Source organism: Engystomops pustulosus, chromosome 6 (assembly GCF_040894005.1).
Source record: "Engystomops pustulosus chromosome 6, aEngPut4.maternal, whole genome shotgun sequence".
NCBI classification, from domain to species: Eukaryota; Metazoa; Chordata; class Amphibia; order Anura; family Leptodactylidae; genus Engystomops; species Engystomops pustulosus.
The window spans coordinates 107989453-108016428 of NC_092416.1; the positions used below are offsets into that span (position 1 = coordinate 107989453).

A 26976-nucleotide genomic window follows, 5' to 3' on the forward strand; every position below is an offset into this window, starting at 1 on the left:
CTCCTTCTCCACCACCACCTCAGCCTCCACAAGTGCTGCTCCATAATGCCACATTTGCAGGGCACAGCGGTATCACGCAGTTCTACACCTGGTTTGCCTGGGCGAATGAAGTCACATAGGGGAGGAACTGCTCCACGTCATGCAAGAAGAAATCAATGTGTGGCTTTCTCCACGACAACTAAAAATCGGAACCATGGTGACAGACAATGGGAGGAACATTGTGTCCGCGCTGCACCGAGGAGGGATGGTGCACGTGTTCAATCAGGTAGTCAACAAGTTTCTGAAGTCTTACACCCATCTGCAGGACATTCTAAAAATGGCCAGGACACTGTGCACGCACTCTTCCATTCTTACAAAGTCAAGCACACCCTCCTCGGGTTGCAGCGCCAGAACGGCCTACCTCAACATAGTCTGATATGCGATGTTTCCACACGTTGGAATTCCATCCTCCATATGTTAGACCGCCTTTATGAACAGAGAAAAGCCATTAATGATTTTTTGATGATGCAAGCGGACCGTAGTACTCCCCTGTGTAACTTTGATGTCAGCCACTGGCAGCTCATGCGTGACATCTGCTCAGGCCTTTTAAAGAGGGCACGTTATTTGTCAGTCGCCAGAACTGCGGGATGAATAACGTCATTCCACTGCTTCATGTCCTGGAACTCATGCTGCAAAATCTGTCTGGTCAGGGCACTGGAGAAGTGAAGACTACATCTCATGGCCACTTGAGTCCGCTGGGGGCTGAACTGGAGGAGGAGGAGGACATTGGAGCACAAGCAGAGTCTGGTGCAATTTGTGGTATTTCTACTCAGGTGACAGGAGATGAGGAGCAGGAGCACCCGGAGGAGGTAGAAGACGAGGCAGATGACCCAGAAGCACCGTGGCAGTATACTGTGGATATGGAGACCGGGAGTCCCTCAGAGTCACTTGCGCAGATGGCCCGCAGTATGCTGCTTTGCCTAACTAGTGACAGCTGAATAGTCAACATCTGGCATAGGGATGACTTTTGGCTCTCCACCCTCTTGGACCCTCGCTACCCGTCCAAAATGGGTGACTTTTTTCCTGCTGCTGAGAGGAAGGAACAACTGGCATACTATAGAGAAATACTGAACACACAGTTGGCCGCTGCCTTTGTGCGCCATTGTCCATCCTCTGTCAGGTCTGACCGGGGGATTCCTGGCAGTCATTGCTCAGGTACTACTACCACGGCTGCTATGGGGAGCTGGGGGGTAGGAGCAGTAGCAGTTCCATCAACAGTCGCTTAAGTCTGGATTCCTTAATGAGCAATTTCCTTCATCCGCCTAGTGAGGAGGGTAGCCGCCACCGGCAGCAGCAGCAGGACATGAAGCAGACCCTGCACCAGCAGGTGGTGGCCTACTTGGAAAGCACTTTACCACCTGAGGTAGAGGATCCCATGGACTACTGGGCAGCCAAACTTGATGCGTGGCCGCAACTTGCGGAGTTTGCAGTAGAGAAGCTGTCCTGCCCGGCCATTAGTGTGGCATTCAGTGCAGAGAGGGCCATCATTACCCCCGGGAGAACCTGCTTGTCCACCCGTAATATGGAGAGACTGACCTTTGTCAAGATGAATCAGGCTTGGATCGGCCAGGATTTCAACTCACCAATGCATCAGATTAGATCAGCCATGACGCTTACTCCAAACGTTGAGAAATGAGTCGGGGTTCTAACTACCTGCCTCAGCTACTATTCTGATGCTGCCACCCGCCTGATGCCACACATCTGCTGCTAGTTGCACCATCTGCCTCCTACCATCTTTACCAGGGACTGGAATTGTCCGCCACCTCCACACTATATCATGGTGCCACTCTGCAGGCTCCTGCTGCTTCTGATGCCACCTTCACACTATATCATTGTGCCACTCTGTGGGCTCCTGCTGCTGCTGCTTCTGATGCCGCTTTCACACTATATTATTGTGCCACTCTGGGGGTTCCTGCTGCTTCTGATGCCACCAACACACTATATCATTATGCCACTCTGTTGGCTCCTCCTGCTGCTGCTACTGATGCCACCTTCACACTATATCATTGTGCCACTCTGCGGGCTCCTGCTGCTACTGATGCCACCTTCACACTATATCATTGTGCCACTCTGCGAGCTCCTGCTGCTGCTGCTTTTGATGCCACCAACTCACTATATCATTGTGCCACTCTTGCTGCTTCTGAGGCCACCTTCACAATATATCATTGTGCCACTCTGCGGGCTCCTGCTGCTGCTGCTTTTGATGCCACCAACATGCTATATTATTGTGCCACTCTGCCACTCTTGCTGCTTCTGAGGCCACCTTCACAATATATCATTGTGCCACTCTGCGGGCTCCTGCTGCTGCTGCTTTTGATGCCACCAACACACTAAATCATTGTGCCACTCTGCAGGCTCCTGCTGCTGCTGCTTTTGATGCCACCAACACACTATATTATTGTGCCACTCAGTGTAAAAAGAGTGCACTCTTTGATGTTATAGTGGGATCTTGGCCCTCAGCTCAGTCCTTTCGAGCTGGCACAGATGTTACCTTGTCAGGATGCGTTCCCGCTTCGCTTATTTGGGGAAGTTGGCCTATGTAAGTGCACATGGAAGTGAAGAGTTAAGCAATTCTAAGAGCCGCGACTGTCATGTGCGTGTCATACTAAAACACAGCATTGTTTGAAAACCAAACCACGCTCCCTATGCATATTTAAGCATGGCACAACGTTCTACAACACCCTACAGGCTCTCTGCAGCCAGGAAATGCTTGTTTTTTAACGTTATTCATTTTGATTCGATTCGGGTCAAATCGAATTTTAACAAATTGTTAAATAGATACACACAGCACAGCTGTACACACAACACACGCAGCTCAGCTATGCAAACACAGCACAACTATACACACACACACACATACTTCCCCCATTCCCCTTCCTCTCAACCTGTCCCAACGTAGCATGGCAGTATGAGACCTGAGGTGATGTAAGAAACATGTGATCAGTCACCGCAGGTCCTGTACCTGTAGGACACGGGGAGAGGGGAGAGTTGTACGGAGGCTCCTTTCTGGGAGATAGGGTGCAGCTCTATATCAGGGCATCACCCGATCTCCATTACAGCGGTCAGGAGGGTTTGGCAGTGCTGAATTCTCCTGACCTCTGGTCTATAAGACACAGGGACTTTTTAGCAAGGTTTTGTTTATACGGTTGAAAAAAGACACTTGTTCATCGAGTTCAACCAAGGAAGGGAAGGGATTTAGGGGAAACAAATCTATATAACATAACCTTCAATGTTATTTAGGTGTAAAAAGGCATCTAGACCCTTCTTGAAGTTCTCTGCAGTCCCTGCTGTGACCAGCGCCTGAGGCAGGCTATTCCATAGATTGACAGTTCTCATAGTTAAAAAGCCCTGTCACCTCTGGTGATTAAACCTTGATTCCTCCAGACAGAGACAATGCAGCCTTGTCTTTTGATTTAATCTGAAACAACTTACCACCATATTTTTTGTATATTTATATAAATTAATCATGTCCCCTCGTAGTTGTCTCTTTTCCAGACTATTAAATCCCTATCACGAGAGTCCATACCACTTTTGATACATGACAAGATCTTGCTGGCTTTATAGGCAGTTGATTGACATTGCATGCTGTTATTCAATTTATGATCTACTAGTACCCTCAGGTCCTTCTCAACAAGGGACTCTCCCAGATTTACTCCCCAAGGACATATTTTGCCTTTGGATTATTAGCCCCCAGGTGAATAACCTTACATTTATCCACATTGAACCTATTTTGCCAAGTGGATGACCAAACACTTGATAGATCTGTCCCAAACAGACCTGATATATTGGAGGGATTTCTAATTGAGAAAGTTAAGAGATGCTCGAGCAAATGATGCAAAGAACACACAAAGATTCTGGGTAATAAGCATACCTTTATTCAGCCGCCCCAAGATATTTATACTTTTTAAAGCAGGTGTGATTATTTGATTACTTCATTGTTCATAAAATACATGTGTACAAATCACACGCTTATTACGATACATATGCGTTGACCTTTAGGTAAAATTATGTATTTCCTGGCCTTTGGCAGTAAATCTTCTGTGCTGTTCTGTGCTGGTTACTAGGCGTCCAGTCGCTTTGTGTTATTTTGGATTTTAGATCTACACATTAAAAGCTATGTTTTAGAAATTTATACTGGCCTAATGTACTATTGGCTTGAATATTTTGGTTTAGTCTTTGACTCCACCCATTCCCTCATTTGTACTAGTGATTTTGTAACATTGTAGCTATGAAAGGGAACCATTTAGGCAGGGCCGCATCTGCCATGAGGCGAGATGAAAATCTCGCTTCAGGTGGCAGAATGCGGGTCCCTGTAAAGGGCGGCGAAATTCGCCGCTCTAAGATGGGCGATTCGGGCGTCCATTAACGCCCGAATTGCCCACCAGCTAAATAAATCGCGCCTGTCTCTTTAAGACACAGGTGCGGTTTATATGCGGAGCGACGCAGCGCCTTTCCGGCAGCTGCGTCGCTCCGTTCTAAGCAGTGACACAGGCGTCATGACGTCACGCCGCCTGTGTCACTGTGCGGAGCCGCGGCTCACAGAAGAGCCACGTGGAGACCGGAGCCGCTCGCCGAGGGAGCAGCTGTCTGCAGGTGAGTATATATTTTATTATTTTTCATGTATTTTAATTAATTAAATGTGGCTAATAATTAATACTGGGGGGTGGGGGGCGCTATATATATCATATGGGGCCAGAATTATTTTATACTGGGGGGAGGGATGATGGAATGCTATGTATTTTATTTGGGGATATAATTATTTTATACTGGGGGGGACGCTATGTATATCATATGGGGCCAGAATTATTTTATACTGGGTGGGGGGATGATGGAATGCTATGTATTTTATTTGGGGCTATAATTATTTTATACTGGGGGGGACGCTATGTATATCATATGGGGCCAGAATTATTTTATACTGGGTGGGGGGATGATGGAATGCTATGTATTTTATTTTGGGCTATAATTATTTTATACTGGGGGAGTGGGTGATGGAATGCTATGTATTTTATTTGGGGCTATAATTATTTTATACTGGGGGGGATGCTATAGATATTATATGGGGCCAGAATCATTTTATACTGGGGGGTGCTGTATATATTATATATCACTATATCACTAAGCTGGGGGGATGTATATGGGATACAGTATATTAATAAGCTGGGGGGGGCTGTATATCGGGTACAGTATATTACTTAGCTGCAGGGGCTGTATATGGGATACAGTATATTACTAAGCTGGGAGGGGACTGTATATGTGGGGCAAGATTTTATCCCTATATAATGAAGGGATGTGTTATATGTGGGGTAGCGTGCGGTCAGTTGTGTTGTGAGGGGTATATATTATTTAGGAGCGCAGTGTTGTTATCCAGGAGACTTTATACTGTAAGTGACTGTGGTATTTTTAGGGACGCCGGGTGGAGATGCTGCACGGAGCTGAAGATATCTGGCCGTGAATTCAGCAGTGATACGTCATGGATTGGAGAATCCGGAATAAAGTTCTACTGATGGAAGAGATTGTCATCTATAAGGTACTGGATGCCACTAATGTCTCTCAGATCCTCTAGTCAGTCACGCATTGTCAGGGAGCTGTCTGTAGGGTTGTTAATTGTTAGTAAAGTTTAAGGATTTACTTAACAGGGAGCGGGGGGGGGGCAGCATTTGAATATTCGTCTCAGGCAGCAAATATGCTAGAATCGGCCCTATATTTAGGCATAAGGGCAATGCTTTTTAATCATAGATTTTTTATGAGGTATTAATTTTGGGTCGGTTAATATGAATGGCAGATTCACAGAACCTGGAAGCAGAGACTGTAGCTATAAAGGATGAGCTGGTTGTGCTCTGCAGCTATATGGAAACTGCAAGTAGCTTTAGGACTGCAGGAGAACAGGAAGGAATGTTATACTGAAGGAATGCGTAGCATGGGGAAGCTACTTGTATAAGTGGATGAGTTTGAGCGAAATGTGCAGGAGAAGGGGTGACTGCTTATACTGAGCAGGAAGAGAGGGAACATAGAGTAGTATGCTGTACGAAAAACATGTATATTGTGAGTAGAGGTAGAGAGAGGCTCAGCAGATCCAGTTATACTATGAACAGGCACAACTCTAATCATAATCATTACCCGGATTGGACATTAACCTTGCATATCTGCTGCCTGCCGTGACTGCCCGCTTGCCTGACCACAAGACCGTCTCCTCCTAAGGTACCTCAACCTTGGCTGTCACCGGGGGCTACTCGGCACCCCGCCGCAGCAAGACCATCCTGCTTTGTGGGGGGTTCTGGTGAAGACCAGGTGTCACTTAGATTCCGGTCCCAGGTGTCGGCTAGTACCATCTCCCACAGTGCTCCAGAGGATCCACAGATCCTGAACTCTGGCAATGGTGCTGCCTGCCCAGGGGTCTTCAGATCTCAGTAGCCACACTAGATCGTAAACTACAGCCCCCAGCACCAATCTTGTTCACTTGATAAAGGGGTACTTGCCGAACCCCGAAACGCATTGTGCCTTTGAGATGTTTCAAACTAATAAAAAAAAGTATGAATTACCACACTGTTAATCCTGTTTCCATCTCTTGTGTGCTCCATCCATCCCAACTTGCGTTCCTACTGCTTATACTGAGGGGATGAGGAGCTGGGGAAGATGTTTTACAGAGAGGTAAAGAGCTGATGGTAACTTTAAGTGGTGGGGAACTAATGTATGTGTGTGGAGGGGGTAAACTGAGGGGATGGGAATCTCATTTAGTAAGTATGGTAAATAGGGAACTGAAGGTGTTGAGAGCTAATGGTGTGCATCAGGGAAGGGGGGTTCTTGTATAAGCAGAAAAGTGAACTGGGATCACACTAATATATTTTACACCTTATTACAAAGCTGTAACCCATTAAAAAATACATTTATCCCTAAATCAAACTAATGTGATAACTAAGGTCACTGTTAGATGGGTGTCTTCATAATATCACCGCAATAACCAAACCTACTACGATTAATGAGTTGAGGTTAATGGCTGTGTGTTATTATGAGGATACACCAAATTTCCACTATTATACAAGTGTAATGCTGACTATTTTACATTGTATGAAAGTTTCATATTTTGATATCGTGGTGTCCCATGATAAAATATTTCCAAAAATGGGAGAGGTATCTTCACTTTTGTGAGATTACTTTATACTAGAAACCTGCTGTACTACTTTATTACAGAGGGATTAACCTTAATCTTGCAATCAATGCTGTGAAAATTTCCACTGTCAAACCTGCAACTCATCTACAGTAGCTGAAGTGTGGGAGAGAAGGGTACAAGGCAGACTCTATATTCTGCCTTAAAATCTGTCATTTACCCTTGGCCCCTCCCATTAATAAAACTTTCTTTTTCTGTACAGTGGGGCCATTCTGTGCCTGCACCAGTGCCAACAACAATACTTACTGGTGTCTAAGAACGATTAACAAGACACACAACTTCCTGTTTTGTGAATTCGCCACAGGCTTCCTGGAGTACTTTGATCTCAACATTGATCCTTACCAGGTAAAGAACATCTATAGGAACCTTGTGGCTGGTTAAAACTATCTGTGGGGGCTTTATTTTGCAGCTGCTATTGTATATATTATTTTGGTTCTTCTCTGACACTTTTCTATTGCAGTTGATCAATACTGTGAACACTTTGGATCGGGATGTAGTCAACCAGTTGCATGCTCAGCTGACGGGGTTGCGCAGTTGTAGGGGCTACAGGCAATGCAACCCACGCACATGGAACATAGAATTTGGTATGATACTTTTAGAATACTGCAATTTACAGTGGTATCTAGAATACCAGAGGAGATACACAGTCTTCACACAGTCTTAGGGACAATTCATATCTGTGTTCAGGCTTCTGGAATTCCTAAAGCTGTGAAATATGGCTCATTTAGCCATTTTTGCTGTTTCTTTGTCAACAGTATGTTTTCTGTTAAGCACTCCTTGCACAGGACCCTTTACTTGTCCGGGAGTTAGCTCGAGTGAGCTCACAGCCAGTTGGAAGAGTGAGCAGGGTTGGGGGGCTACTCTCCAGGGGTCTGTACAATCTGGACTGCAATCCGGGACTGCACAATCTGTCCCAGAGCCCTGCTGTATTTTCTGGCTAGCGTTTAGGATCACATGTAGGGTCTTTCAGATGAAGCCGCAATATGGCGGCGAAACGGCCGTAGGGTATTACTAGGGAAAGTTCTACATATGCTAAGAGGGAAAAGTAGTGATAGATTCCAGTGTCAGATAATGATATACGAGCAGCAGGGGAGAATCAGCTAAGCCGCGATCACACACAGCGATCTGGCACTCACAGATAAGAGTGAGACAGCACTGCTGCTTCAGTTTAGTCTCAACGCAGCAATCCCCTGCCACACTGACTGCCTGTGGGGATGCCGCAGTAGCAGAGCAGCAAGACTAGCTGTGTGAACACCGTTCCCAAACATTTGGGATCGATGCCACACTAATAGAATACCGGACTCTACACTTGTCATACACGGTGTGTGCAGGACAACAGTTTGTGCATGCCCTGTCTATAACAAACAATGTTGCAAAAAACCTCCTGGGTTTAACAGACAAAGTATCCACAACAAGAGGCTGTGAAACTAATAAGTTGCAACATTGTTATACTGTTAATGAGGAACAAAGTGTAAATAAAATCAACACTGGACATCACACTATTAATAATATCTTCCAAGTTGGACAACGATACCCTCAAATAAACCCCTCAATTTAAGGGAATCCATGCAAGTCAATTCATAGGGGTCAATCTCTGCATGGAAGGGGAAAACATTAGAGATGAGCGAACATACTCGTCCGAGCTTGATGCTCGTTCGAGCATTAGCGTACTCAAAACTGCTCGTTGCTCGGACGAATACTTCGCCCGCTCGAGAAAATGGCATCTCCCGCCGTTTTGCTTTTTGGTGGCCAGAAACAGAGCCAATCACAAGCCAGGAGACTCTGCACTCCACCCAGCATGACGTGATACCCTTACACGTCGATAGCAGTGGTTGGCTGGCCAGATCAGGTGACCCTGGAATAGACTAGCCCCTGCCCGCGCTGCTCGGATCATTCTGTGTCTGGATGCCGCTAGGGAGAGAGCTGCTGCTGGTCAGGGAAAGCGTTTTTTTTTTATTTGCTTGTGGCTGGGCTTGCTGGCACTAGTAGTGCAGCTAGTACCATATTGTGAGGAATTTGCAGGGGGACTTGCTACCGTTGTGTTTAGCTCTTAGTGACACACATATCCACCTCAAACACCAAAGCGGGACAATTTATTAGGGGTTTGATTAGAATTAGGCAGAGTCTGCTGTTTTTTTTAATTTTTTTACCTTTATTTCATTTTATAGCTCAAACTCATCTTGCAAAGCAGTGTGCTTTCAGTGTAGGCTACAAAATAGCCATAGGAGAACCCCAACGGCTTACTTAGGCCTACAATAGCGTTATATTTTCCATTTTTTTGTTTGCTTGTGGCTGGGCTTGCTGGCATTATTAGTGCAGCTAGTACCATATTGTGAGGAATTTGCTGGGAGACCTGCGACCATTGTGTTTAGCTCTTAGTGACACGCATATCCACCTCAAACACCGAAGTGGGACAATTTATTAGGGGTTTGATTAGAATTAGGCAGAGTCTGCTGATTTATTTTTTTTTTACCTTTATTTCATTTTATAGCTCAAAGTCATCAGGCACAGTACAAAATCCAGTTGTGTGCTGTCAGTGTAGGTTAGAAACTAACCATAGCAATAGGATAGCATCGTTTTGTTAAAAAAAAATAAAAATAAAAAAAAATAAACACAAGAAAAAAAAAAATTAAAAGTTTACACTTTAATTTGGAAAATGTTTAACCAGAGGGCTAGGGGTAGAGGACGAGGGCGTGGACGTGGGCGTCCAACTACTGCACGGGTCAAAGGCCGTGGTCCTGGGCGGGGTGAGACACCACCTGCTGATGAGGGAGCAGGGGAAGGCCGCAGAGCTACACTCCCTAGGTTCATCATGTCTCAAGTTACTGGGACTCATGGTAGAGCACTGTTGAGGCCAGAACAGTGCGAAGAGGTGATGTCGTGGATTGCGGACAATGCTTCTAGCCATTTGTCCACCAGTCAGTCTTCCACGCAGTCCACCCATGTCACCGAAATCAGCACTCCTCCAGCTCCTCCACCTCAGCCTCCTTCCCCCCAGTCTGCCCCCTCCCAGCAAAATTTGAACAGGCATACTCTGAGGAACTGTTTTCTGGACCCTTCCCACAGTCACAAACCACTTGTCCGGTTGCTGCTGAGCAATTTTCCGATGCCCAGGTTTTCCACCAGTCGCAGTCTGTGGGTGATGATAACATTATTTACGTAGTGGAAGTAGTGTGTAAAGAGGTGTCGGACGATGAGGAGACACGGTTGTCAGACAGTGGTGAAGTTGTTGTCAGGGCAGGAAGTCCGAGGGGGGAGCAGACTGAGGGATCGGAGGATGATGAGGTGACAGACCCAAGCTGGGTTGATAGGCCGGGTGAAAACAGTGCTTCTGAGACGGAGGCGAGTCCTATAACAGAACAGGTTGGAAGAGGCAGTGGTGGGGCCAGACGGAGAGGCAGGGCCAGAGCTGGTGCATCAGCACCAAATGTTGCCCGTAGTCAAGCTCCCGTGGCGAGGGCTAGATTTTCAGAAGTCTGGAGGTTCTTTAAAGAAACACCGGATGACCGACGGACTGTGGTGTGCAACCTTTGCCAAACCAGGATCAGCAGGGGTTCCACCACTACTAGCTTAACTACCACCAGTATGCGCAGGCATATGAATGCTAAACACCCCACTCAATGGCACCAAGCCCGTTCACCTCCGGCCGGGCACACCACTGCTCCTTCCCCTGTGTCATCTGCTAGTCAGCCCCCTGCCCAGGAACCCGGCCCAAACACCTCCCGTGCGAAAACCCCATCTTCGCCTCCACGATCCTCCACAGCATCCACCAGCCTTCAGCTCTCCATACCCCAGACGCTGGAGCGCAAAAGGAAGTATAGCGCAACCCACCCACACGCCCAAGCCCTCAACGTCCACATCTCCAAGTTGCTTAGCCTGGAGATGCTGCCCTATAGGCTGGTAGAGACCAAGGCCTTTCGAAACCTCATGGCGGCGGCCGCCCCTTGGTATTCGGTCCCCAGCCGCCACTACTTTTCCCGATGTGCCGTCCCAGCCCTGCTCAAGCACGTGTCAGGGAACATCATCCGTGCCCTGACCAACGCCGTTTCTGACAAGGTCCACCTGACCACGGACACGTGGACGAGTGCTGCCGGACAGGGCCACTATATATCGCTGACGGCACATTGGGTTAACTTGGTGGAGGCTGGGACCGAGTCTGACCCTGGGGCTGCTCATATACTGCCGACGCCGAGGATTGCAGGGCCTACTTCGGTCCAGGTCTCAAAGGCCTACTATGCCTCCTCCTCCTCCCACCCCTCCTCCACCTTCTCCTCCTCCGAATTGCCATCCATGGGCATTGCGCCATCAGTCGGTAGCTCTAGGCACAGCAGCTGTGCCATCGCTAAGCGACAGCAGGCGGTGCTCAAACTGCTGAGCCTAGGCGATAAAAGGCACACCGCCCAAGAGCTATTACAGAGCATCACGGCGCAGACTGATCTGTGGCTGGCACCGCTGAACCTGAAGCCAGGCATGGTTGTGTGTGACAACGGCCGTAACCTGGTGGCGGCTCTGCAACTCGGCAGACTGACACATGAGCCATGCCTGGCCCATGTGTTAAATCTCATAGTTCAGCGTTTCCTCAAGACATACCCCAATCTGTCTGATTTGCTCACGAAGGTGCGCCGCATCTGTGCGCATTTCAGGAAGTCCAGCACAGATGCTGCCACTCTCAGGGCAGCGCAGCGCCGCCTCCAACTGGCCGCTCACCGACTGTTGTGCGACGTGCCCACGAGGTCGAATTCAACATTAACCATGTTATCCAGAGTTTACCAGCAGCGCAGAGCGATTGTAGACTGCCAGATGTCAACTTCCACCAGAACTGGTAGTCAGGTCAGTCAGCTTCCTCAAGTCTACAATGAGGAGTGGACGTGGATGTCTGATATCTGTCAGGTGCTATGTAACTTTGAGGAGTCAACACAGATGGTCAGTGGCGATGCCGCCATCATCAGCCTCACCATCCCGCTGCTTGGCCTGTTGAAAAACTCTCTGGTCAGCATGAAGTCGGAAGCTTTGCGCCTGTCACAAGAGACGGGGGAAGAAGATTCCCTTGTTGATAGCCAAAGCACCCTTAGGTCTGTTTCTCAGCGCATATCGAGGGAGGTGGAGGAGGAAGAGTAGGAGAATGTTGGCGAGACAGAAGAGGGGACCATTGTTCAGTCCTTCACTGTTCAGCGTGTATGGGCAGAAGAAGAGGAGTTGGAGGAGGAGAAAATGGGCAGTCAGGCCAGTGAGGGGAGTGAATTCTTGCGCGTTGGGACTCTGGCACATATGGCAGATTTCATGCTAGGCTGCCTATCCCGTGACCCTCGCGTTCAAAGAATTTATTCCAGCACCGATTACTGGGTATTCACTCTCCTGGTCCCACGGTACAAGCAAAATCTTTCCACTCTCATCCCTGGAGAGGAAAGGAGTGTGAGAATGCATGAATACCAGCAGGCCCTGGTGCACAAGCTGCAACAGTATTTCCCTTCTGACAGCGCTAGCGGCAGAGGGCGTACTTCTGCGGGACAAGTAGCGAAGGAGAGTAGGCGAGCAGGCAGCTTTTCCAGCACTGGCAGGGGTACGCTTTACAAGGCCTTTGCCAGTTTTATGTCACCCCAGCAAGACACTGTCACCTGTCCCCAGTCTCGGCAGAGTAGGGCTGATCTTTACAGAAAGATGGTGAGGGAGTACGTAGCTGACCATACCATCAGCCTAAATGATCACACAGCTCCCTACAAATACTGGGTTTCAAAGCTGGACATGGGGCACGAACTGGCGCTGTACGCCTTGGAGGTTCTTGCCTGCCCTGTCGCTAGCGTGTTGTCCGAGCGGGTTTTCAGTGCAGCTGGTGGCATCATCACCGATAAGCGTACACGCCTGTCGACTGACAGCGCTGACAGGCTGACGCTTATCAAGATGAATAAAGCCTGGATTTCTCCGGATTTTCATTCTCCACCAGGTGAAAGAAGCTCAACCTGAATAATGTATGCACTCCTCCTCCTCATTGTCCTCCTTCTCCTCCTCTTTGTACACTAAAGCATAGGAAACTGGCTATTTTTTGCCAGGGCCAACAGGCTCTAGCTATAGTCCTCTATGTATTTAATTTTTCTGGAGGGCCACCAACCCGGTCCTCTGTTTTAAGCAATTTTTGGGAGTGCCACATACTGGCACTCAATCTATTTAATTTTTCTGGAGGACCACCTACCTGCTCCTCTGGTTTGAAAACTTTTTTGGACTGCCACATACAGGCACTCAATTTATTTAATTTTTCTGGGGACCACCTACCTGCTCCTCTGGTTTGAAAACTTTTTTGGACTGCCACATACAGGCACTATCCAAATTAAATTGTCTCCATAGCAGCCTCCACATGTCGTCTTTTTAGCTGGCTCCACACGTTGTCTCCATTGCTACCTCCACACGTCATCGCCATAGCTGCCTCCAAAAGTCGTCCATATAGCTGCCTCCATACATTGTCTCCTTATCAAACGAACTGTCAGGCAGAATTTTGGGTTGTTTTCATGGATTCCACATCAAACTTGTTAACTTTGTCGCCACCCTGCTGTGTAATCCACAAAATATACTGGCAAACTTTTATCATTTACCGATATTATTTCAGCGCTTCTTGCGCATCTGTTTACATTCCCCTCACCCGCCATATCCCAAACTTATAAGAACGCTACTACACTTGATCTTATACAAAAGGTTCTTAGAAGTGCTGTTTGGGGAGTAGCCTAGAGACAGGGGCTTGGATTGGCGAAAGCTTGCCTGGCAGCGGAGCGACAGCTCCATCTCAAGATCCAACTAACATAGTTTTAACTGCAGCACTTTTAGTCTACTACTAGTTCACTGCCTCCATACATCGTCCCCTTATCAAACGAGCTGTGTCAGGCAGAATTTTCAGGTGTTTCACCAGATACATAGTGGAACTCGGCCCATCTGTCGCCGCCATGCTGGAGACCTGAAGTTGCAATCATAGCAGCGCAATATGGATGCCCCATACTGTCGCTCTTAATCATGGAACCATTTCCGTAAAAACAATTAAAAATAGAACCACTATTCCTATTATTCCTAGGTGAAATATTCAAACGACCCGGCCTGATTTGAAAACTGTAATTTTTTCAAAGTAAACGCTTCTGGCCCCCAGGCCCATTTTGGGTGGGGAGGAGCCGAGAGACAGGGGCTTGGACAGGCGAAAGCTCGCCTGGCAGTGGACCGCCAGCTCCATCCCAAGATTAGGCAGCCTCAGAGGCATCCATGCATGCTGTTCCTGCTGTTTCCTGTCCATTTTGCCTCCACGATCCTCCACAGCGTCCACCAATGTCTCATTTCAACTCTCTATACCCCAGACGCTGGAGCACGAGAGGATATGCAGCACATCATCCCCTTATCAAACGAGCTGTGTCAGGCAGAATTTTCAGGTGTTTCACCAGATACATAGTGGAACTCGGCCCATCTGTCGCCGCCATCCTGGAGACCTGAAGTTGCAATCATAGCAGCGCAATATGAATGCCCCATACTGTCGCTCTTAATCATGGAAGTCGTCTCCATGGCTGCCTCCACATGTCGTCCCCTTATCAATAGAGCTGTGTCAGGCTCATTTTTCCGGTGTTTCACCAGATACGTTATGGAACTTGGTCACTATGTCGCCCCAATGCTGTGTTATCGACTAAATATACCGTCAACCTTTTGTTCACATAGGAAATCATTTTACCTCCTTTGGTGAAACCAGAGTCCATTTAGGGTATGTCGCCATGAGACTCTCTAGCCTGCCACTGCTGCTGCCTCTGCATGCCGTCCCCTATAGTGTCAGGGTCAATTATTGGATGTTTTAGATGCTATCTAGCCTCATTCGGTCACTCTGTCATGGCCATGCTGTTGCCCATAATTTTGGCATAATGGTGCGATTAAGCAGCCTCAGAGGCATCCATGCATGCTGCCCCTGCTGTTTCCTGTCCATTTCCGTGGTGTTTCCATCCTTTTCTGAGGTTCCCAGGTGTTTGGCCAAGCTTCCCTGTGCAGAGCCTTGGTCCTCTTGAGTCTCCCATTGACTTCAATGGGGCTCGTTATTCGAGACGAGCACTCGAGCATCGGGAAAAGTTCGTCTCGAATAACGAGTACCCGAGCATTTTAGTGCTCGCTCATCTCTAGAAAACATCCCTTGAACTTTCCCTATTTGTTAAAATTCGTTCATAATTATTATCTATTTTAATTATAATTAATAAAAGCTATATTTTACTGCCACTTCTCCTACACTTTTCCCTTCCCCTAAGATTAAAACATATGTAACTTTGGTGGTGCACACCTGGCAGGAGATATACAATTAGAAGGAAAGAAAGAAAAAACATTCATAAACCAATATTCTTCTGACATATCGGTTTGTTACATCACATTTGGAAACCACCTGTACATTCAAAATGCTCGTTTCACTATGTGTATTACACTACACCACATATTACACCTTACTAAATTCTCTATGGGGTGAACATTCAACAATAAGGGTCACTTTTCGGGTTCCCCTCTGTTTTGGTATCTCTAGGGCTCTCCAAATGTATCCTAACACATGTGAAGGATTTCTCTCAAATTTGGCTTCTAAAAGACAAACAGCCCTCTTTTACTCTACTGTGTGCCCATACAACATTTTATATGCACATGTGGGGTACTTCTACACTCGGGAGAAATAGTTTTACACCTTTTTTGGGGTTATTTCATCTTTTATTCCTTGTGGCTTAAAATTAGGGGTAAAAGTTATTTTTATAGGAAAATTTTCACATTTTTAAGTTTTAGTGCCTAATTGGATCATTCACCTGTAGGGGCAAATACACATATTACACACTGCTAAATTCTCTAGGGACTGTGTGTTCAAAAATAAGGGTTACTTTTTGGGTTCTTCTCAGTTTTATACTACTAGGGTTCTCCAAATGCATGTAAAAGATTTCTGTTAAATTTGGCTTCTAAAAGGCAAACACCTCTCTTTCCTTCTACTGTGCGCCCATACAACATTTTATATACACATGTGTGGTACTTCTAAAATTGGGAGAAATGTAGGTTTACACATTTTTGGGGATTATTACATTTTTTTTTCCCTTGTGGCTATAAAAAATTAGTGGTAAAATTGACCTTTATAGGAAAGTTTTCACCTTTTTTCTTTTTAGGGCCTAATTAAATCAGACACCTTAATTGGATAATACTAGAGATGAGCGAGCACTAAAATGCTCGGGTACTCGTTATTCGAGACAAACTTTTCCAGATGCTCGAGTGCTCGTCTCGAATAACGAGCCCCATTGAAGTCAATGGGAGACTCGAGCATTTTTCAAGGGGACCAAGGCTCTGCACAGGGAAGCTTGGCCAAACACCTGGGAACCTCAGAAAAGGATGGAGACACCACGGAAATGGACAGGAAACAGCAGGGGCAGCATGCATGGATGCCTCTGAGGCTGCTTAATCGTACCATTATGCCAAAATTATGGGCAACAGCATGGCCATGACAGAGTGACCGAATGAGGCTAGATAGCATCTAAAACATGCAATAATTGACCCTGACACTATAGGGGACGGCATGCAGGGCAGCGGCAGCAGTGGTAGCCTAGAGAGTGTCATGGCGACATACCCTAAATGGACTCAGGCTTCACCAAAGGAGGTGAGCAAGAAGCGCTGAAATGATTTCCTATGTGAACAAAAGGTTGACGGTATATTTAGTCGATAACACAGCATTGGGGCGACATAGTGACCAAGTTCCATAACGTATCTGGTGAAACACCCGAAAAATGAGCCTGATACAGCTCTTTTGATAAGGGGACGACATGTGGAGGCAGCCATGGAGACGACTTCCATGATTAAGAGCGACAGTATGGGGCATTCATATTGCGCTGCTATGATTGCAACTTCAGGTCTCCAGCATGGCGGCGACAGATGGGCCGAGTTCCACTATGTATCTGGTGGAACACCTGAAAATTCTGCCTGACACAGCTCGTTTGATAAGGGGACCATGTATGGAGGCAGTGAACTAGTAGTAGATTAAAGGTGCTGCAGTTAAAACTATGGGATGGAGCTGGCGCTCCGCTGCCAGGCGAGCTTTCGCCAATCCAAGCCCCTGTCTCTCGGCTACTCCCCAAACAGCACTTCTAAGAACCTTTTGTATAAGATTAAGTGTAGTAGTGTTCTTATAAGTTTGGGTTATGGCGGGTGAGGGGAATGTAAACAGATGCACAACAAGCACTGAAATAATATCGGTAAATGATAAAAGTTTGTCAGTATATTTTGTGGATTACACAGCAGGGTGGCGAAAAAAGTTAACAAGTTTGATGTGGAAGCCATGAAAACACCCCAAAATTCTGCCTGACACAGCTCGTTTGATAAGGGGACCATGTATGGAGGCAGCTATATGGACGACTTTTGGAGGCAGCTATGGCGATGACGTGTGGAGGTAGCAATGGAGACAACATGTGGAGGCTGCTATGGAGACAATTTAATTTGGATAGTGCCTGTATGTGGCAGGTTGGAGCAGGTAGGTGGTTCTCCAGAAAAATTTAATAAATTGACTGCCTGTATGTGGCACTCCCAAAAATTGTTTAAAACAGAGGACCGGGTAGGTGGCCCTCCAGAAAAATTAAATACATAGAGTACTCTAGCTAGAGCCAGTTGGCCCTGGCAAAAAATAGGCAGTTTCCTCTGCTTTAGTGTACAAAGAGGAGGAGAAGGAGGACAATGAGGAGGAGGAGTTCATACAATATTCAGGTTGAGCTTCTTTCACCTGGTGGAGAATGGAAATCCTGAGAAATCCAGGCTTTATTTATCTTGATAAGCGTCAGCCTGTCAGCGCTGTCAGTCGATAGGCGTGTACACTTATCGGTGATGATGCCACCAGCTGCACTGAAAACCTGCTCGGACAACACGCTAGCTGCAAGGCAGGCAAGAACCTCCAAGGCGTACAGCACCAGTTCGTGCCACATGTCCAGCTTTGAAACCCAGTAGTTGTAGGGAGCTGTGTGATCATTTAGGACGATGGTATGGTCAGCTACGTACTCCCTCACCATCTTTCTGTAAAGATCAGCCCTACTCTGCCGAGACTGGGGATAGGTGACAGTGTCTTGCTCGGGTGACGTAAAACTTGCAAAGGCCTTGTAAAGCATACCCCTGCCAGTGCTGGACAAGCTACCTGCTCACCTACTCTCCCCCGCTACTTGACCCGCACAAGTACGCTCTCTGCCGCTAGCGCTGTCAGAAGGGAAATACTGTTTCAGCCTGTGCACCAGGGCCTGCTGGTATTCATGCATTCTCACACTCCTTTCCTCTCCAGGGATGAGAATGGAAAGATTTTGCTTGTACCGTGGGTCCAGGAGAGTGAATACCCAGTAATCGGTGCTGGAATAAATTCTTTGAACGCGAGGGTCACGGGACAGGCAGCCTAGCATGAAATCTGCCATATGCGCCAGAGTCCCAATGCGCAAGAATTCACTCCCCTAACTGGCCTGACTGTCCATTTCCTCCTCCTCCAACTCCTCTTCTTCTGCCCATACACGCTGAACATTGAAGGACTAAACAATGGTCCCCTCTTCTGTCTCGCCAACATTCTCCTCCTCTTCCTTCTCATCCTCCTCCGATATGCGCTGAGAAACAGACCTGAGGGTGCTTTGGCTATCAGCGCAAAGCTTCCGACTTCATGCTGACCAGAGAGTTTTTCAACAGGCCAAGCAGCGGGATGGTGAGGCTGATGATGGCGGCATCGCCACTGACCATCTGTGTTGACTCCTCAAAGTTACTCAGCACCTGACAGATATCAGACATCCACGTCCACTCCTCATTGTAGACTTGAGGAAGCTGACTGACCTGACTACCAGTTCTGGTGGAAGTTGACATCTGGCAGTCTACAATTGCTCTGCGCTGCTGGTAAACTATGGATAACATGGTTAATGTTGAATTCCACCTCGTGGGCACGTCGCACAACAGTCGGTGAGCGGCCAGTTGGAGGCGGCGCTGCGCTGCCCTGAGAGTGGCAGCATCTGTGCTGGACTTCCTGAAATGCGCACAGATGCGGTGCACCTTCGTGAGCAAATCAGACAGATTGGGGTATGTCTGGAGGAACCGCTGAACTATGAGATTTAACACATGGGCCAGGCATGGCACATGTGTCAGTCTGCCGAGTTGCAGAGCCACCACCAGGTTACGGCAGTTGTCACACACAACCATGCCTGGCTTCAGGTTCAGCGGTGCAAGCCACAGATCAGTCTGCGCCGTGATGCCCTGTAATAGCTCTTGGGCGGTGTGCCTTTTATCGCCTAGGCTCAGCAGTTTGAGCACCACCTGCTGTCGCTTAGCGATGGCACTGCTGCTGTGCCTAGAGCTACCGACTGATGGCGCCATGCCCACGGATGGTAATTCGGAGGAGGAGGTGGAGGAGGGGTGGGAGGAGGATGAGGCATATTAGGCCTTTGAGACCTGGACCGAGGTAGGCCCTGCAATCCTCGGCGTCGGCAGTATATGACCAGCCCCAGGGTCAGACTCGGTCCCAGCCTCCACCAAGTTAACCCAATGTACCGTCAGCGATATATAGTGGCCCTGCCCGGCAGCACTTGTCCACGTGTCCGTGGTCAGGTGGACCTTGTCAGAAATGGCGTTGGTCAGGGCACGGATGATGTTCTCTGACACGTGCTTGTGCAGGGCTGGGACGGCACATTGGAAAAAGTAGTGGCGGCTGGGGACTGAATACCGAGGGGCGGCCGCCGCCGTAGGGCAGCATCTCCAGGCTAAGCAGTTTGGAGATGTGGACGTTGAGGGCTTGGGCGTGTGGGTGGGTTGCACTATACTTCCTTTTGCGCTTCAGCGTCTGGGGTATGGAGAGCTGAACGCTGGTGGATGCTGTGGAGGATCGTGGAGGCGAAGATGGGGTTTTCGCACGGGAGGTGTTTGGGCCGGGTTCCTGGGCAGGGGGCTTACTAGCAGATGACACAGGGGAAGAAGCAGTGGTGTGCCCGGCCGGAGGTAAACGGGCTTGGTGCCATTGAGTGGGGTGTTTAGCATTCATATGCCTGCGCATACTGGTGGTAGTTAAGCTAGTAGTGGTGGAACCCCTGCTGATCCTGGTTTGGCACAGGTTGCACACCACAGTCCGTCGGTCATCCGGTGTTTCTTTAAAGAACCTCCAGACTTCTGAAAATCTAGCCCTCGCCACAGGAGCTTGACTACGTGAAACATTTGGCGCTGATGCCCTGCTCTTGCCCTGCCTCTCCGTCTGGCCCCACCACTGCCTCTTCCAACCTGTTCTGGTATAGGACTCGCCTCTGTCTCAGAAGCACTGTGTTCACCGGGCCTATCAACCCAGCTTGGGTCTGTCACCTCATCATCCTCCGATCCCTCAGTCTGTTCCCCCCTCGGACTTCCTGCCCTGACAACAACTTCACCACTGTCTGACAACCGTGTCTCCAACACCTCTTTACACACTTCTTCCAGTACGTCAATAATGTCATCATCACCCACAGACTGCGACCGGTGGAAAATCTGGGCATCGGAAAATAGCTCAGCAGCAACCGGACAAGTGGTTTGTGACTCTGGGAAGGGTCCAGAAAACAGTTCCTCAGAGTATGCCGGTTCAAATGCCAAATTTTCCTGGGAGGGGGCAGACTGGGGGGAAGGAGGCTGAGGTGGAGGAGCTGGAGGAGTGCTGATTTCGGTGACATGGGTGGACTGCGTGGAAGACTGACTGGTGGACAAATGGCTAGAAGCATTGTCCGCAATCCACAACCTCACCTCTTCGCACTGTTCTGGCCTCAACAGTACTCTACCACGAGTCCCAGTAACTTGAGACATGATGAACCTAGGAAGTGTAGCTCTGCGGCGTTCCCTTGCTCCCTCATCAGCAGGTGGTGTCTCACCCCACCCAGGACCACGGCCTCTGACCCCTGCAGTAGTTGGACGCCCACGTCCATGCCCTCGTCCTCTACCCCTAGCCCTCGGGTTAAACATTTTCAAAATTAAAGTGTAAACTGTAAATTTTTTTTGTTTTTTGTTTTTTTTGTGTTTTTTTTCTTCTTTTAAACAAAACGATGCTATCCTAATGCTATGGCTAGTTTCTAACCTACACTGACAGCACACAACTGGATTTTGTGCTGTGCCTGATGACTTTGAGTTATAAAAGTAAATAAACGTAAAAAAAAAAAATATAAATCAGCAGACTGTGCCTAATTCAAATCAAACCCCTAATAAATTGTCCCACTTCGGTGTTTGAGGTAGATATGTGGGTCACTAAGAGCTAAACACAACGGTCGCAAGTCTCCCTGCAAATTCCTCACAATATGGTACTAGCTGCACTAGAGCCAGCAAGCCCAGCCACAAGCAAATAAAAAAAAAATATATAACGTTATTGTAGCCCTAAGAAGGACTGTTCGGTTCTTGTAGAATCACTCCTGCCTAACACTATTCTAATAGAACACCCTAACGCTTTCCCTGACCAGCAGCAGCTCTCTCCCTAACGGCATCCAGACAGAGAATGATCCGAGCAGCGCGGGCAGGGGCTAGTCTATTCCAGGGTCACCAGATCAGGCCAGCCAACCACTGCTATCGACGTGTAAGGGTACCACGTCATGCTGGGTGGAGTGCAGAGTCTCCTGGCTTGTGATTGGCTCTGTTTCTGGCCACCAAAAATCACAACGGCGGGAGATGCCATTTTCTCGAGCTGGCGAAATACTCGTCCGCGCAACGAGCAGTTTCGAGTACGCTAATGCTCGAACGAGCATCATGCTCGGACGAGTGTGTTCGCTCATCTCTAAAGGCTAATTCAACAGGCCTTAATTAAATGGTTACATTATGTTTCTGTGAGGTGACCTGGCTATACATTGTTTAGCCTGATTTTGCTGCTTTGATTTTCTGGCAAATTTACACAATTTTAGGGAGTTTCAAAATGTATTTTGCTGGTCGTCACTATACACTCACCGGCCACTTTATTAGGTACACCATGCTAGTAACGGGTTGGACCCCCTTTTGCTTTCAGAACTGCCTCAATTCTTCGTGGCATAGATTCAACAAGGTGCTGGAAGCATTCCTCAGAGATTTTGGTCCATATTGACATGATGGCATCACACAGTTGCCGCAGATTTGTCGGCTGCACATCCATGATGCAAATCTCCCGTTCCACCACATCCCAAAGATGCTCTATTGGATTGAGATCTGGTGACTGTGGAGGCCATTTGAGTACAGTGAACTCATTGTCATGTTGAAGAAACCAGTCTGAGATGATTCCAGCTTTATGAAATGGCGCATTATCTTGCTGAAAGCAGATGTTGGGTACATTGTGGTCATAAAGGGATGGACATGGTCAGCAACAATACTCAGGTAGGCTGTGGCGTTGCAACGATGCTCAATTGATACCAAAATATTCCCCACACCATGACACCACCACCACCAGCCTGAACCGTTAATACAAGGCAGGATGGATCCATGCTTTCATGTTGTTGACGCCAAATTCTGACCCTACCATCCGAATGTCGCAGCAGAAATCGAGACTCATCAGACCAATGTCCAATTTCGATGAGCTTGTGCAAATTGTAGCCTCAGTTTCCTGTTCTTAGCTGAAAGAAGTGGCACCCGGTGTGGTCTTCTGCTGCTGTAGCCCATCTGCCTCAAATTTCGACGTACTGTGCATTCAGAGATGCTTTTCTGCCTACCTTGGTTGTAACGGGTGGCGATTTGAGTCACTGTTGCCATTATATCAGCTCAAACCAGTCTGCCCATTCTCCTCTGACCTCTGGCATCAGCAAGGCATTTCCGCCCACAGAACTGCCGCTCACTGGATGTTTTTTCTTTTTCGGACCATTCTCTGTAAACCTTAGAGATGGTTGTGCGTGAAAATCCCAGTAGATCAGCTGTTTCTGAAATACTCAGACCAGCCCTTCTGGCACCAACAACCATGCCACGTTCAAAGGCACTCAAATCACCTTTCTTCCCCATACTGATGCTCGGTTTGAACTGCAGGAGATTGTCTTGACCATGTCTACATGCCTAAATGCACTGAGTTGCCGCCATGTGATTGGCTGATTAAGTGTTAACGAGCAGTTGGACAGGTTGGACACCTAATAAAGTGGCCGGTGAGTGTATTCTGCATCAGTATTCGGAAGTCACACCATGGTACAAAGGTTTCCAAAATTCCTTTTTCTATATGATCCACTCCTGACCAGAACAGAATACTACCATGTAACTAGACTATGTTTTATTCAACCCTTTCTATAATATATGATATATCTTGCTACACATGAAGCCAGAAATTTCAAAATCATCTTCTTTCGTTTCAGATCTGAAGGACAAGAGTTTTAAGCAGTACAAGTAAGTGTCATCTCATGTGCCAGAGAATAAGTTGGAAAAAAAAAAGATAGTAGCCATAACACTAAGAACTGTTACTTCCAGACAAACTCACTGCCACCACCCACAAATTACTTATATTAAGAAGACCGTAGGCAACTCTTACATACAGACAATGCACACTGAAAATTCACACAGAACATGCAATCACTACATGTGCAATGTTAAAGAACCTGGTAACTTAATTTGGAAACTTAGACTCTCTGGGGCACATTTACTTACCCGGTCCTGTCACAATCCCTGATCTGGACTGTCCGACGAGGCACGATTCACCAAGATTATGCGCCCAATATCCTGCATGTGTCGCTTCCCTGCTGAGGTCAGCCGGAGTTCACCATCTTCTTCCCGGTGTATGTAAATGCATGCCTTGCGACACAATTTGAATTTTATTAGTCCGAATCAGTCGGGTTGTCCGACGGCCACGCTCCCTGATTTGTGTCACATGAAAGTCGTGCGATTATGCCAAAATCCGATCATGTGCGCCAAAAACCCTTGTTAAATGCGGCGCAATAGTCTGCGAAAATAGTCTGGAAACCCGAAGGAAATGCAGTCTGCGGACCCTTAACCTTAATAAGCCTCTGCTTGTAGGCTTAGAGGGGCACATTTATTAACACTTTAATATACATAAAGGTACAATACAGTCAAAAACTTAAAGGGGTATTCCCATCTGGGCATTTAAATTTAATTTTATTCATTTGCAAATTTCTTCAATTGGATGTTATTAAAAAAAAATGTTCCTGTGTGAAGATAATTTCTCATAAATGTAGTCATGTTGTCACAAAACGAGATGGCTTACTCGGATACGACCACCTCACATTTTGGCAGCAGTGGCCAGACATGCGCTATTGATTCCTGTCTGACCACTTGGCTTCAGCGATCATTACCACAGGACGGCTGGCAGACCTGCAGTAACTCCCGGACATTTCATATACAATTTTTTTTTTTCTTTGTGCAATCCCTCCAGCAGAGGTGGCCATATCCAAGGACACAGTCTTGTTTCTAAGAGACCATAAGACTACATTTATCAGAAATTATCTTCACACAGGAACATTTTTTTTAATGACATCTAATTGAAGAAATGTTTATATATGGCAGATTAATAAAATTGGATGTAAATGCCCAGACGAAAATAACCCTTTAAACTTGTCAGATTAAAATACTGTAAATAATACAGTACATACAAACAATTATGGGATATAGCAACAAAATACCCTTACTATGAGATAGAGATAGACATTTTGACTGGGAAACACAGTTGGGCAACCTTCTAAAGATGATAGAGTTCCCAAGACTGACAAGGCCTTCTTTCGGATTCACTCATTTAAACCCAGTGGGTTTTTGACCCCCGCCCCTGACTGTGATGCCACTGAGAGGAGGCGGTCTGCATTTTCTACTCCATCCAGAGAGGTGCATCTGTGCCGGATTTGTATTCAAATACCATAACTTTTGGTTGGAAGATGGCACAATCATTGCTTACAATCATCAGTGGACCTTGCTACCTACCAGCCCATACCAAACTTGGGGTGTCTAGGCATAAAGTTAGGAGTGTTATGCAATTGGACTGGGTTTTCCCCCAGCTACAGTTAATCCTCACCCATACCCGAGGACTCATAATTATTCATAATTATACAGAAGCCTTTCCTGTCTTAGAAGAAGTACTTGAAGTGGTGTCACTTCTCACACTCCCTATATAAACAGGTTTCCTCCCAACTTTTGAATCTACAGGGACCCCCTGCAGTTGTCAGGCACCAGATAACACATCCTATCCTGTGTTAAACTAGCTTGTCTGCTGTTAAGTATAATTATCATTTGTACTACAAAAGGAGCCATGCCTGTAATGTACTTTAGTGGGGAAATAAATAGGCTCCCAGTCAATAAAAAAAAAAAAAGAAAAATTTACAATTGATGTAATGTTATCACAAGTAGCCATTAGAGGTGGTGATGGTAGTTGTTACCTCCATACAGGGCCACCATGAGGAATTTCTGGGCCCCTTACAGGCAAATTTTGTAGGTGTCCAAATGAGGTCTCCATCCTCCCATTTCCCATTGTATGTATGACATTTCCTTCTGTCATTCTTCTGTTACTTATAGCAGAAAAAAATAGGTTGCAGCTCTATTTTCTACTTTAAAGAAAATCTACCATCAAAATCAAGCGTGATAAACTAGGTAAACTTACTCATAGATCCAGGCACCATGAATGAGGTAATCGTCTTATATTTTTTAATATATGGCCTCCTTCCTTCTTAAATCAACTTTTAATAATATACTAATGAGCCCAAGGGCTCTGGGGTGGGGGTTTCCAGAGCCCCTCAGTGTCATTTCACTGGCTGTTGCAATGAGCAGGGCAGGTCTCCTTTCTCCTGCACTTCCTGCTGTTGCTAGATTACACAGGCAAAGGGAGGCGGGAAAAAGGCTGAGACATGTTCTGCTCATTGTAACAGCCTGTGACACTGGAAACACCCACCAGAGCTCATCAGATTCATTAGCATAATTTTAAAAGTTCATTTTAGAAGGAAAGAGCCCATGGATAACAAATATAGGAAGATTGCCATAGTCAAAGTCCCTGTGTGTCACTAAGTGGCCTTGGTGTATCCATGCTTGATTGTGATGGTAGATTTCCATTAAATAATGGAAGGACATGATAAGTTCACACCAGCACTTTTTCTGTTATGCGCTTCTGTTTTAGAATACCCAAAATTATAAATGAAAGGTGAATTGAAGCTCTTCCGTTCACCTTCCATTCCCCATAGGGATACATGTAAAGAAGGCTCCATGCAACATGTTTCCATTAAAGACCTTATGGTGGTGGTTTAGTGTCCCAAATTGCCCTCCACATGCCAAAAAAAAAAAAAGATTCTCACCTAGAAATGGGTCAGTTAAGATACACCTGCACAGTTGCGTAGAGAAACCAGAACATTGCTCAATACATTGCCCAGTACATTGCTCAAGTCTACTACGGCACAGTGAAGCTGGGGTGTAGTAAGTAGGCTTCATTATGTGACTGCACAGGTGCAGGGAGCACCTTAAGGAAGTATAAACGTTTTAAATAACAGAACTAGTTTAAGGACGATTTGGCACACTAAACCAGCGGTTCATAAAAACCTGTGAGTGGTTTAGTGTCCCAAATAGCCCTGACAGGTCCTCTTTAAATATAACTGCATTTAAATGGAGGATGGAGAGGAGACCAGAGCCTTACATAAATAACTACCATTCCATACATCTCTAATAAATAGTGTCCTTATAAATCACCTGACCGATACAATTATTTTATCATATAGACATAGATATATACATACAAATATTACCACACACCCATGCAGACATGGGGTTAAACACCTCCTGCTGCTTTCTCTTCCTGTATTCTGAGCTTGGCATGATCTCCTGCTGTGCCCCATCCCCTCCTCACTGCTGCAGTGAAAAGAGATGAGAGAGAGCTCAGG

At 46.8% G+C, this 26976-nt stretch overlaps 1 protein-coding gene across 6 annotated transcripts in view; it reads left to right on the forward strand.

Moving 5' to 3' along the window:
* SULF2 (sulfatase 2) overlaps window positions 1–26976 on the forward strand; it is a 696319-nt gene that overhangs the window by 636980 nt on the left and 32363 nt on the right. For 4 of the 6 annotated variants that reach the window (XM_072110534.1, XM_072110532.1, XM_072110533.1 and 1 more), the window contains 3 exons: window positions 7410–7552; window positions 7668–7791; window positions 23470–23500. The exons of 1 other annotated variant lie outside the window; for it this stretch is intronic. In XM_072110534.1, the coding sequence (XP_071966635.1) occupies window positions 7410–7552; window positions 7668–7791; window positions 23470–23500 (298 nt within the window). The remainder of the gene's footprint in view (window positions 1–7409; window positions 7553–7667; window positions 7792–23469; window positions 23501–26976) is intronic. One more of the 6 variants, XM_072110535.1, reaches the window with a different exon arrangement.